This window comes from Plectropomus leopardus, chromosome 3, assembly GCF_026936395.1.
Source record: "Plectropomus leopardus strain MGB_pleo_1.0 chromosome 3, ASM2693639v1, whole genome shotgun sequence".
Taxonomy (NCBI): Eukaryota; Metazoa; Chordata; class Actinopteri; order Perciformes; family Serranidae; genus Plectropomus; species Plectropomus leopardus.
In genome coordinates, this window is record NC_142178.1 from 40,581,997 (window position 1) to 40,595,231 (window position 13,235).

General features: G+C 42.4%; 1 protein-coding gene across 1 annotated transcript; it reads right to left on the minus strand.

Annotated features, from left to right (window-relative positions):
- Positions 1 to 475: 475 nt before the first annotated feature.
- On the minus strand, positions 476 to 13,208 carry traf5 (Tnf receptor-associated factor 5). The gene is made up of 11 exons (XM_042485259.2): positions 12,688 to 13,208; positions 11,218 to 11,478; positions 11,059 to 11,122; positions 10,074 to 10,175; positions 8,755 to 8,919; positions 8,488 to 8,565; positions 7,262 to 7,336; positions 6,192 to 6,284; positions 2,953 to 3,093; positions 2,150 to 2,315; positions 476 to 1,631 (listed from the first exon to the last, which is right to left on the minus strand). Exons 2-11 carry the CDS (start codon positions 11,472 to 11,474, stop codon positions 1,045 to 1,047), a joined length of 1,728 nt encoding a protein of 575 aa, XP_042341193.1. The 5' UTR covers positions 11,475 to 11,478; positions 12,688 to 13,208; the 3' UTR covers positions 476 to 1,044.
- Between the last annotated feature and the right edge of the window lie 27 nt (positions 13,209 to 13,235).

Sequence of the window (13,235 nt, forward strand, 5' to 3'; positions counted from 1 at the left end):
CTTAAGTTTTATTCACCAGTTCTCGTGTGTGATATTAACTCTGTCTTTATTCTTATCCTCAGAAGCTTCGTTCACTGCAGAGATGTTAAAATTTTAACAGCAAAGGTGTGGTTTCGAGTCACATCTCACATCTCCAGTAACAAATTTGATGGCTTTAGTCTCGACTTGACAAAATCTGAAGACTGGCAGCTCGACTTGGACTTTTAACACCAATGACTCCTGATTTCATTTGGACTGTTGACTTGAAAATACATTTCCTCCAGCCCAAAGATTAAAAAATTTATTTAAAAAGTGAGCCACAAATAAATTTTCCTTTATCGACTAACATTAACACTATTTATTTCCAGCAAGTCAACACTGAATTCCTCAGATGAGTCACTTCATTTTAACCAATGTGGCAGCATCCAGTGAAACTGGAGGAGAGAATGATAAAGAACAATTTAGCCCCACATGAATAAAATCATACCAAAGAGACCCATGTCAAAAAAATGTATTCTTTCAAAAAACTGGTTTTGTACTTTTAGTGTCCGTAAGGTTCCAGTGCTCATAAAACAGCATCAATATAGAGCTTGCTGATCAAAAACAGTGCCAGTTTAGGATCTCCCACACCCCCGACAGAGGTCCTGGCTAAGACCCTAATGTCTTCAAATCCGAGAACTGTCCAAAAATCCTAGAAATTTCCAAAAATCTTAAAATGTACTAAAATCTTAGAAAAGTCCTAAAATTCTGCAAACATCCTAAAATCCAAGAAACATCCTATAATCTGAGGAAATGTCCTAAAATCTTATATGTGTCCTAAAATCCTAGAAACATCCTAAAATCTTATATGTGTCCTAAAATCCTAGAAATGTGTATGGGGCCCCTGGCCTCCAGTCGTTTTGCAAAAGTGGGCCCCACGCAGTTCAGGTTGAGCATCCCTGCTTTGAAGTTACAGTGTACAGATTTTTTGTTTCTTCCAAACTAGTCTGATGGCATATTTATAGATCTTTCCTGAACTGACCACCAGGTGGCGCCGCAGCAGAATCAGCAGCCGGCTGTCGAGGTTCACAGCTGCTCAAAACCCGACATGTCCACCTTCACTTTGACAAACAGTGTGTCGTCTTTGACGTACGCAGCGTTTTGAGGAGTTTCCAGCTCGTTGAGGGTAATGAAGCACGAAAATCCAACAGCGACGTTGCCGGCGGACTCGGCGGCGGGTCGCTGGAAGCTTTTGGATGTCGGGTCGGGTCTGAAGCTGAGACTGCGGTGGTTGGCGGTGCCACTCTGATCCAGGACCGACAGAGACACGGTCTGTCTGAAAGGCCACGGCAGCAGAGCATCGAAGTCTCCCGGCAGCAGGACAACATAAAGGGACAGGTGTGTCCCTCGTCCCTCCCCGTCTCCGTTCAAATAGACCTTGGCGGCCATTTTGTAGCCGCAGCGTCCTGTGTGGAAAGGCACGCTGCTCAGGCAGGGTGGCTGACCTTTGACCTCTGTTTCCCTCCGGTTCCTGAAGTCCTCGATCTTCCAGATCAGTTTGCCGTCGTAGGACGTGGCCTCAAGTTCCTGCAGGTGCTGCTTGTTGTGACGGAGCTGAGCGGCGTGGAGGTCCAGGAGATCCGAGTGACACTTCAGATTCTCCTCCAGAGCTCCTGCAAGATGAAAACAACAGCATTCACTGAAACGCACAGTTCTGGACCTGGAAGCATCCTGGACTGTACGCTGCATTGCCGAAATTTTGAAACAAATTCCGTCTATTGTCAACAAATTTAAACTTTTGGACCTCATGACCTGGACTTACTGGATATGTTTGGATCAATCCTGCAGACTCCACTGGAGCATGACTCCACACACAGTATATCCGTGCGCCCACACCGGACAGGTTTACATTCAAAGTCAATGCAAAGACGCGAATTCGGGCCGGGCGGCATGATGGACGCGTATGGATGCAAAAATGCGCATTTCAACAATTTTTCAATTTGAGCGAGAATTTGGCGTGGGGCTGTGCAAGCACAACCACAGCTGCTGAGGGTGAATTTTCCCGAGTTTTAGAAACGCTCCAAAAATAAACAAGCGACCAAAGACGAGCGAGTAACACAAAGGTATTGTTTCGTGTCAGGTGTGTATGCCCGGTGAGTGAGGCAGCGGCTGTGTGATCAGGTTTTGTTACCCAGCTCTTCTCTGAGGGCCTCGGCTGCAGACACCTCCTGGATCACAGCATCCAAAGACTTTCTGAGCTGCTCCAGCTCCTCCACAAGAGGACTGAGTCCTCCAGACACCTGCAGGACGTCCAGCTGGACGGTGGACAAGCTGTCCTCCTGCCTGCTCAGCGTCCTCTGAACACAGACAGACAGACAGACAGACAGGGAGCATGTTTAATACCGGCTGCAGATCCGCAACTAAATCCTCATTTTCTCTGTGATGATTCAAAAAGGCGGCGGATTGGTGACACTTTCTGATGTTCATAATCTGAGAGGCTGTGAGGAAACACTAATTTCAGATCTGATGCTCAGAAGGCAAGTTAATATTAACCCTCGAGATTTCTCAAATTGAAAATGTGAATATACAATACGCCTAATGGAAACACTCAGTGGAAACACAGTCAGCTCCATGTTGAGTTTTATCCACATTTACTAAATGTTGCTCAAGTTTTGCACAAATCCTAAAAATAGATAATAATACAATAATAATAATAATAATAATAATAATAATAGGAACCTGCCCGTTGTTTTGAGGAAACATGTCATTCAATCCAGAAACGGTAACAAATTGTTGCCCACCATTTTGAGACTGAATATGCTCCAGTTTATGAAAACGTTCCTCATTCACTTTTTTGTTAATAATATTTCAAAAGGTGGCCTTAAATATGTTTTGCACCTTAAGGGAAACGTGCACACATCTGTGGCAGGATGATGAAGACATGAAGGGACAGATGAATGAACGAATGAAGGATGAGTGAGAGTCAAAGTGAACCTGAGCTGCAGAGACGAGCTCTTCATGGCTGCCGCTGTGTTGCAGCAGTGGTCTGATTTTCTTGTGCAGACCAGCGAGAAGCAAACTGTCCGTCTGCACCTCCTGCTGCCTCAGCAGCGCCTCCTCCTGGAGAGCCTCAACCTGTTTGAGGAGACCACAGTCTGAGCAAAACACTCACATAATACAATTTATTTAATACAATCTGTGCTGAGTAAACGCTTCCAGCACCGGTGTTGTTTAGAGGGTAGAAGATATATTTATCAGTCATTTTTTAAACAAAGTTTAAACGTGAACCTGAAACAAAGTTAAATGAAATTTAAAAAGTGAAATTACAATTTGTCCCTGATCCTGCTACATCTTTGGAGTTGAAGGACGAGTTGGTTAAAATAAGCTGCTGCTGTGAAAAATTCCAATTTGAAATTTGAATGAAAATTTGCATGAACATGTTGCTGCTGATGGCGTCATACAATTGCTGCAGCGCAATTTTTGAATTTGCATCAGTTTTTTGTCCTGTTGGCTCTGAACAAGGTCTGTCCATCCAGCGCAACAGCTTGATCTGGGAGCACGTCTCTGTGAAGATGTGTGCAGAGTAGTCTCTGTTTTGTTGCTGGGTGAGCCTCAATCACATCTTTTATTCTCCTGCAAGCAGACATTAGCCAGAAGAAGACTTTTTAGAGGAACAGCTCGCGGTCAGTCAGGTCAGCCTTGCCCTGATGCCGGCTCTCCTCCCTCTCTTAAATCTTTTCAGTTTGTTTCCCCACTCTGGTCTGACTGGACGCTCGGTGTATGCAGTTGCTGGGGATCCTCTGACGGTCTGCTGCACTCAGTCCAAACTCCTCACAACTTTTCCCGATGTTGATAAGTGCTGCTTTATCGTGGGGAAGTCGTGCTTCAGCAGAGGGGGCCATGGAGTCGAAAAAAATAGGTAAATATAGCAAAAAAGCAGCGAGGATTTGAGGAGCTACTGGCTGCTGCATCTACATGCACTGCCGTCATTATAACATGGGGATTTAGTGGCACCTGGTAGTGAGGACTGCAGATGTCAACCAGCTTAAAGGAGGTTTTTACTGGGAGCTGAATCATCCACTGAGATCTTTTCCTCTCCAAAACAAACAGACCAGCTGATTTAACACGCTAAAAAACACTGTTTAAAACAGTTCCATCTTAAAAATAAGTGTTTTTCTAATGGTTTTGCCTGCAATCTATGGTGGCTAACGTGAAAACATGAATGTCCCTATCTGTCGGCAGTGTTTGGTTTGTCTGTTCTGGGGTACTGTAGAAAATGGCAGTGCAACATGACGATCTCCCTATGCAGATATAAACAGCTCATTCAAAGGTAATGAAAACACAACAATTCTTATTTTCAGCCCATTACAAACAAAAGGCAACACAATGGTGAGATTAGATTGACTTTCTGACAATATATCCCCCTAAATCCTACACACTGGACTCTTAATATAAGTGGAGTTAATTTGTTAACTAAGCTTCGGGAGCAGGACCTCGCCTCAACCACACTTCTAACTACCGGCCTACTAACTTTCACCTGGTCAACCCCTCCTGCTCAGTCTGTCTCAGATTTCTCGGGACAGACTGTGCATCACGCCTGACCACATGGTCACATCTTTACCAAAACTTGAACTAACGTTACACTTGACTTCGACGGCTCCTCACCACGGACCCAGAATTGCACCCCAACCCAACTGATTTCAATGATGACTTGAGCTGTTACCATCAGTTACCATCCATGACACAGCCAGAAGACGGCTTTCCAACGGTTGCTGTTTATCAGTTGAGCTGGCGTTTCCTCTCGGCCTCGCCAAGTGAGATTTCTCCGACTCCAAATAGATTTCCTGCCTCCTCTCCTCCTTCCACGAGGCCTGAAGACTGGGGACAAAGCAGGGGGCTGTCGCCTTTCTTTGGTATGGTCCCTGATTATCCATCTCAGGGTGCTTGTGGCGCGCCCTCTTCTCTGGTTCGCCATCTCCATGTTCACGCTCAGAGCCCGACACTAGGGATTGGACTTTCACTTGCCTCCATCACTTCCTGAAAGTGAAAGGCATTCCCTTCCACCAAAAAAGGCAATTTTATTCAAACTCCTCTAAGCTTTCAACAACAACAGTCTCTGAGTCTTCCACACTTCCAGCTTCCACTCCAGAACCAATCACCGCCAACATCACCAAGCATCACCAAGCCCTGCTGCCTCCGGGGCCTCAGCCCGTGGTCACATAACCCACTGTCTGCTCCCCTTGTGTCTGACTTTTCTCACCTCTTCTCAGCTTTCCTCTTGTCCTTGTGTTTGCAGGCTGATTAAAATCCCTGTGCACCTCCATCCTTTCATCCCAGCATCCCTTCCTCTGCCGTTCCTTTGGCCGTTTTCATTTACATGGCTTCTTCCACCTCTGACCCTGTCACATGACACAGGCTGCTAAGGTTTGCAGGTCTCAGCCTCCTCCTTCTTTTCCCCTCACCCAAATGTTTTTTCTCCTTGTGTCGATAACTCTACTCTGGCCACAGCAGCAACTCCGACTCAGCCAGCTTCAGCCTTCTGCCGTCTCTCCTGCTTTACACCAGCAAATTCTCTGCTGTAGCGCAACACTTTATTTCTTGCTTAGTGCATCAGGCGATTGTTAGCCTGCGGTATTTTGTGCCAGGTGATTGTTGGCCTATCCACATTTTCTTTTAACTTATAATGTTTTGAATGTGTTTATTTTGTCTTACGTGCCTGCCTTTATGCTGAGCTCCTGTAACTGCTTTCCAATGTGGTTTCTACAGAAAATGGCAGATAAAATTGACTCTCTCTCCTTATTGACTAAAGACAGATTCATGATAGGCCCATTCGACAGTCCTCCCTTCCCAGTATTTCATATCAGCCCAATAGGCATCGCCTCTGCAGGTTTTTTGGTTTCAGTTCTTTTGGGTGCCAGACCAATGTATTTTTGATTGAAATGCTGCAAATGGCTTAAAATTAGGTGCACAAACCGGAACATATACAGTTCCATGTCAGTAGTGATAACTGCATTATTTTCGCCTTTTCAACATCGTTCACTTTGTGAAAAAGTGACACGACATGACGAGATAATATGTTGTTAGAAACAGAAGTGTGAGGCGTTAATTCTATTTTTTTCCATATTTCAGACGGTGAAATGAAGAGCTCCTGTAACCACAGTAACACTGTAAGGCACCGATCAAAGTCTCTGTGCAGCTGTTTTCAGGATGATGGTTCGGTCTTTTTGACTCACCTGTTGCTCCAGGTGAGTGTTGCTCCTCAGCACCAGCAGCATGTGATGACTGACGGCGGCGTCTTCATGCAGCTTCACTCTCCCTCTCTTGTCCTGCAGCACAGAGCGGCTGAGGTCATGTGATCTGTCTGCGTCACACACTAAAATCTGACATGCTGATTTTAATTTTAAAAATTCACAAAACCGATTGCCTTGAAAAATGTTAGTAACTATTAATCTGAATTTATGTTACTTTAATTGTTAAGTTTACTGAAAACTTAGTAATATTTACTTAATTTCGTGAAGTTGTTGCTGCAACTTAAAAATGACAAGTTTCATTAAATCAATTGTTGGAAGTTTTAGCTGTATATCTTTTATCTTGTCTTTTGACTCTGAATTTGTCATTTTGACTATTTTCTACCTGATGAGGTCATTTTGACCATATTTGGCATATGGAGGAAATACATGCTATTTCCACTAGGTGACCTGTCACAGTCAATGTAGCTGCTGATCACTGACATATCCCAGACTGTCAGCAGCTACACTCACACACTGACATATCCCAGACTGTCAGCAGCTACACTCACACACTGACATATCCCAGACTGTCAGCAGCTACACTCACACACTGAGGAGGAGGAGACTCAACATCAGTCATATTTCTTTAAAGCTTGATTTTTAAAGTGCGTTGTGTGAGCAATATGAGTGTGTGTAGTTATTTAAGCAAGCCTTAAAGGCTTGAACATGTCAAGAAAACAGAACTTGCAGAGCTCATGACTTCATCATCGGCAAAATCCTCTTTGGATGATCAAATTAAGTCAGACCAACTTGGTTTACTGAAGTTGCTTCAACTTAGATTGATTTAATTCAACTTGTCATTTTAAAGCTGCAGCAAGATCACAAAATTAATTAAATGGAGCTGAATCTAAAGTAAACCCAACAATTAGTTGTAAAGTTAACATAAATTAACATGAATAGATATATTTACATTACCTTTTCAAGGCAATCAGTTTCCAAGATTTTTTTAAGGTGAGGTCATGTGATCAGTCTGCTGAGGTCATGTGATCTGTGTCACACTGAGGTGAACTCACCTGCACGGAGCAGCCGAACTTCCTGTAGGAGCAGTGGACGAGGATCTCGGGACACGTCTCTCTGTGCTCAGTCAGCTGGAGACATGACACAGACGTCCACACAGACGTTAATGCGTTTCTTTTTTCAGACGGCAGACTGGATTCTGATTGGTCAGTGGAAACTGTCTAAAGTGCACCTGTGTTAATTGCAGGTGTTCACAGTAACATCATATCAACCATTTAAAAACCCAATTGTTGTTTACAAAAAAACACTGGGAGAAGCCAATGAGCAACAAGAAATTAATCAAAATTAGCATGAAATTTGTAAAAACTAAATAAAAAAACTGACCTGAAAATGAGCACAAAAGACTTTTAAACAATAAGAATAAAATAAAAAGAAAAATGTGCAAATATACAAACGTGTACATTTTCCATGACAGGATTGTAAACATTTAAATATTATTGTATTTTCTGAAAAATTCCCCTTTTTTACACTAAACTTCTAACAATTGAATCTCTCCTTTAAAAAACAACAACAAATGAACAAACAACAGATTCTCAGGTCATTTTCATGCTATCTTTTCCTAATTTCTGGTGGTTTTCGGGGCACCTTATGCCAAGTTGCCCATCGACTTTTTCCCCCAAGTTTTTTTGAAAAGAAACCAGTGTTGTTTTCCATGTTTCAGAGGTTTTACTGCTTGTAGAAGGCGTCTGAATGCAGCACAAGAAAACTAGTGACGGTGTTGGTGTTAGTGGGACTCTGTCGAGTCTCCATAGAGCGTCTCTCCGAAGTCTCGTCTTTACGTCTCATTTACAGAATCATTTTCTCAGAACTAATTTTCTCAGAATCAAAAGACGCCGGCATCATGTGGCTGCAGTGTGTGATTTTAGACAACATGCCGGCATCACGGAAACAAAGGAGGCATGATGTTTTTTGGTTTTTTTAAACGTTTGGCTTTTTTTCATTTGTAATTTTTGTTTTCCTGTAAAAGTTTTTGACATATTTTCCTTTTTTTAATCATTTTTATTTATTCTTCAGTACTGTTGGTGTTATTATTTATTTTATTTTTTCAGTTTTTAAATGAGACACGCCATCCTTCTTTAAAACCCTTTAGTGTCTTCTTTTAAAGAATTCATGCTGTCCATCCTGCGGGTTTGATGCTGGTTTTAAGAGCTTTTTTTGGCTGAGACTGAACTGTTTGGTCGTCTCATCGGTGTACCTGCAGGTGTGTGATCACTGAGCTCACCTTGTGTCGGGGCATCTTCAGGGAGCAGCTGTGGGGACAGTCCACCTCCACCTGTGGACAGGAGCTCTGGACATGATCCTGCAGGACACAAACACATCAGCACGCTGACAGCCGAGGGTCATGTGACCACACGCCGTGGGTACACGTCCTGCGATTTTACCCTCTCTTTAAGCTCTCTCTCCTTTAAATTTCACAATTTTTTCTGCTTTTAGGTGGAGTGTCATTCGTCTCCAACAGACTGTTAACCCCGCGCTGTCTGGACTTTACCTGCAGGAGGCTGAGCGTCTGCGGCTGCTGGCAGTGTGGGCAGGGCTCCGTCCGGTGAGGACAGGTGTTGGTCAGGTGCTCCTGCAGGTGTCTCCTCTGTAGCGCCGCCCTGCAGCCTGGATTGCAGCACTGCAGCTGCTCGTACTGACACGACCTGCGGTGCTCCTGCAGAGGACGCAGCGACAGAAGATAAAACCAGCCGCCACAGAGCAGAGACCCAGCCGGTTCACCGGGTGGCTCGCTTTAGATTTATACAGTTTTAGGATATTACACAGTAGAGCGATGCTCAACTTATGGTCTGTGGGCCAAATCTACACTGCAAAAATGGCCTGTCAAATTTAAGGCCAAACACCCTAGATTTAAGCATACTTGCACTTAAAAGAAGCAAATTTGGCTGCCAGTGCAGTAAGCAAATTTTGCTTGTTAAGATGTGTTAAAACCAGTAAAACTGTGTGACTCTCATTATAGCCCATAAAATGTTGAAATAAGATCAAAAACACTAATTTCAAGCAATTTATTTAAGCCTAGTTGGACATACTAGTGCTTAAAATAAGGTTTCTATAGACCTGAAGTGGATGTTTCCAGACTTGTCTCCTGTATCTAGTTAAAAATAACTCAGAAAAAGACAAAGATGCTTAACAAGACCAGGCAAGTGATATTTACTTGAATTAGGTCAAATGATCTTTCCTAGTCAGCACTAGATAATCCATTTATACTTAAAACAAGACTAACTAGATTTTTAAATCTAAATATAAGATTATTACACTTGGTTAGATCGTCAGTTTTTGCAGTGTAGCTCCTGATAGGGTGCCAGGTGGCTCCCCAAACGTTCTCTAATTGGCAATAAAAATGAAGTGGTGGACACTGGGAATTGTTTTGTCCTTTTAGTGTTCATAAGGTGCCAAAGTGCATAAAACAGCATCAAAACAGAGCTTTTCGATCAAAAAAAGAACCAGCAGAAGATCCCCCACACCCCCGACAGAGGACACAGATAAGACCCTAATGTCCTAAAATACTAGAAATGTCCTTAAACCCTTTAAACAGGCTAAAGTCCAAGAAATGTCCTAAAATCATAGAAAAAATCCTAAAATCGTCATGAAATCTGAGAAACGTCGTAAAGTCCCAGAAATGTCCTAAATTCTTAGAATTGTCCTAACATCCTAGAAACATCCTAATATACTGGAAATGTCCTAAAACTCAAAAATGTCCTAAAATCTCCTCGATGAGTGGCACAGTTCTGGCTGACTCTAAACATCTGTTCATAATCACACAAAATAATCTATTAGCCGTCTGACTGAGCTGTTGTTTATTCCGTCTACCTGCAGGTGGCGTAACGCGACGACGGCGGTGCATGCTTGGGAGTTGGGGCAGTACACCTGTAAACTGGAGATTTCCCGTTTGCAGCAGTTGTCCTGGAAAACCTGCAGGTAGGAAACTTTGCCAGTTAACAGTCCAGTCAGGAGAGAAGGCGACAACATCGACACTTTTGTGGATTCAGCACAGAACAAAATTTTCCAACACGCAATATTTTCACTCGTGCTTCGTGTAGTCCCGCCCTGCTGCGTTTTGATTGGTTAGCATCTGTCATGTTGACGCGTCGAGGTTGGAGGAGGTTATTGTTATTGTAACACATGAACTGAGCGTCATTCCCATCCTGCACCTCCACACATGACAGATTTTCACCATGTTGATGATAATTAAAGGACAGAAAAGTATTTTTGCTAAATATTATGATGTCACAGCGAAGCTGACCTTTGATGTTTTTTGGATATAAAATGTCATCGCTTCATTGTTTTTATCCTGTTAAACATTTGTATTAAAGTTTGTCATAATCAGCACGTAAATTCTTGTTACCAAATTCTAATCAGCTCATCTGTGACTCATAGTGGACGTTGGTGCCAAATTTGAGGAAATTCCCTTTAGGTGATCCTGAGATAACATGTGAACAAAAATAAGACAAATGCACGGTCACAGTGACCTTTACCATAGTCTTTGACCACTGAAATCTAATTGCTTTATCATTGGATGTTTGTGCCAAAATTTTTGTAAAAAATCACAAGCTGCTCTTGAGATATGGCCTTCAAAAGAATGTGACGGCTGCAAGCTCACACTGACCTTGACCTTTGACCACAGGAATCTAATCAGTGTATTGTTTAGTTTAAGTGGACGTTTGTGCCAAATTTGAGAAAATTCCCTGGAGGCATTATCAAAGTAATTGCGTTCACAAGAAAGGAAAGGACGGACGTACAGCCCGAAAACAGAAGCACAAAGGTCTGAAGTCTCTGAAAGGCTGTCGGTTCTGACCTCAGCTGGCGTGATCACGGCTCCGTCCACTGGGCAAACCGGGCTGGACGGCGATGAAGTCTCCCTGAAACACACAGCAGGCTGGTGTTGGTACAAAGACGCTGTGTGGCACGACAAAGCAAACATCTGCGGTGAAAAGGCGTGATTGTGGGCTCGTACAGCAGCCGGCGGAGGCACAGCCGGCAGTAGATGTGACCGCAGGAGCTCTGCTGAGGGTTCAGCACGACTCCTCTGCAGAGGGGACAGACAAACTCCTCCTTCAGCGTCAACACAAACCGCAGGCGGTGCTGGATGGACGTCAGCTCCGACTCCCACGAGCTCCTCCCGGACTCCTCGGACCCGGACCTCCTCGCCGACTCCTCAAGCCGCGAGCCCGCCTCCTCCGCTCCTCCCGCCTCCGCGTCTGCGGTCGCCATGAGTCTGCAGGACATCATCAGGGCTCATAGCCTGCTCATTGTCACCAATAACTTTCCAGGACTTTTCCAGGACTTTAAGGCAAATTTTAAAGACCATGCATTCTCTGAAACAACCATCAAAACTTCTCATTGGTTCTTTTTCATCAGTTTAACCCTTTGAAAGCTGAATTGACATCTCTTTAGCCGTGCTGTTTTCAGGCACCGTCACAAATACTCAAACCATCAAAATCTGAGCAAATTAATTAACTTTCGTTTGAAAACGTGAAAAAAGGCAATGAGCAACACAGCAAGAACTGTTCCGCAAATTACAAAAACTTTGGAGATTTTTGATTTAAAAGGTTTTGGCGATTTAAAGGACAAATGTTTTTTTTCCTTTCTCAACATTTTTGGGCAATTTTTAAAGAAGACTGGCAGTTTTGGTAAATTTTAAAGATTTTATTTCAGATTTTTTCTTTAATCATGTTTTGTCAGCTTTTAAGGAAGAACTTTGACTATCTGTGGGAAAAAAGGGGATTTATTTTTGGCTTTTTTTTGGCCATATTTATAGAAAAAAATGATGATTTATGTTTCTCTTGATATTTTTGGTGATTTTTTAGGGAAAAAAAACGTTTTTTTAGATTTTTAAAAGTAATTTTTGGAATTTCATAAATTTTAAAATAAATAAAAAAAATGTTTAAATCATCTTTCTGGTGGGAGTATTGCAGGTCCAGAAAGAGTGCAGCCTTTTTAGATAAAAGTATCCAACCATCATGACATGTTTGATTCTCAATAAACCGTTTTTTCAACATTAAAACTAAATGAATAAATACATAAATAAATCTAAGTAAAGTGCTGCATTACAAGCTTTAAAAACCTCAGTGAATGTGAGTCCAGTCAGTGAATAAATTCTTTAAGTATGAAAAGTGAAAGAAGTCTTCAGCTTCTCTGCTGTCAGACGTCGCACGTGCTCACTGACACGTGCACGCTCACATATTACTGTGGAATAATGAAGATGATGATGAAGATGAAGATGATGAAGATGATGTGATTTAAACAGCAGATTGAGTAAAACTGAAGACAGCGAAGGGTTTATTGTGTAAAGAGCTGCAGCTTCCTCTGAAAACTTTACTTTCACTTTCCTCAGAGACACAAAGACACAAAGAGACACAAAGACACAAAGAGACAGAGACACAAAGAGACGTGGAGACGAAGCTTTTCAGCATCACGTTCTCACCTCTGAAGTCCACTCTGCAGCCGTCACACCGCTGATCAATACCACTGATCGAATCGATTATCTGTGGTTCATACAGAGGCAGCGGCAGCTGAACAGGAAACTGTAACTGCAGGAAGTGACTCAACGACAACAACCTGCTGCTGCAGCAAAAAAACAAAAAACTCAACTGATCAGCAGAGGCTAAAAAAGATGAATAAATAAAATGCTGCTGAGCAGAGGTTAAAATATTTTTTTAAAAAAGGTTGTACAGAGGTAAAACTAAAGTAAAAAATAAAATGCTGCTGAGCAGAGGTTAAAAATAATAATGAAAAACTACTGCACAGCAGAGGACAAAAAAAACCCGGCTGAGCAGAGGTAAAATATAAAATTATAAAAATAAAATACACGGAGCAGAGGTAAAAAATAAAATTAGAAAAATAAAATACTGCTAAGCAGAGGTAAAAATACAAAATAAAAATATAAATTACTGCTAAGCAGAGATAAAAAAAAATAAAAATAGAAAAATAAAATACTGCTGAGCAGAGGTAAAAATAAAAGTAGAAAAATAA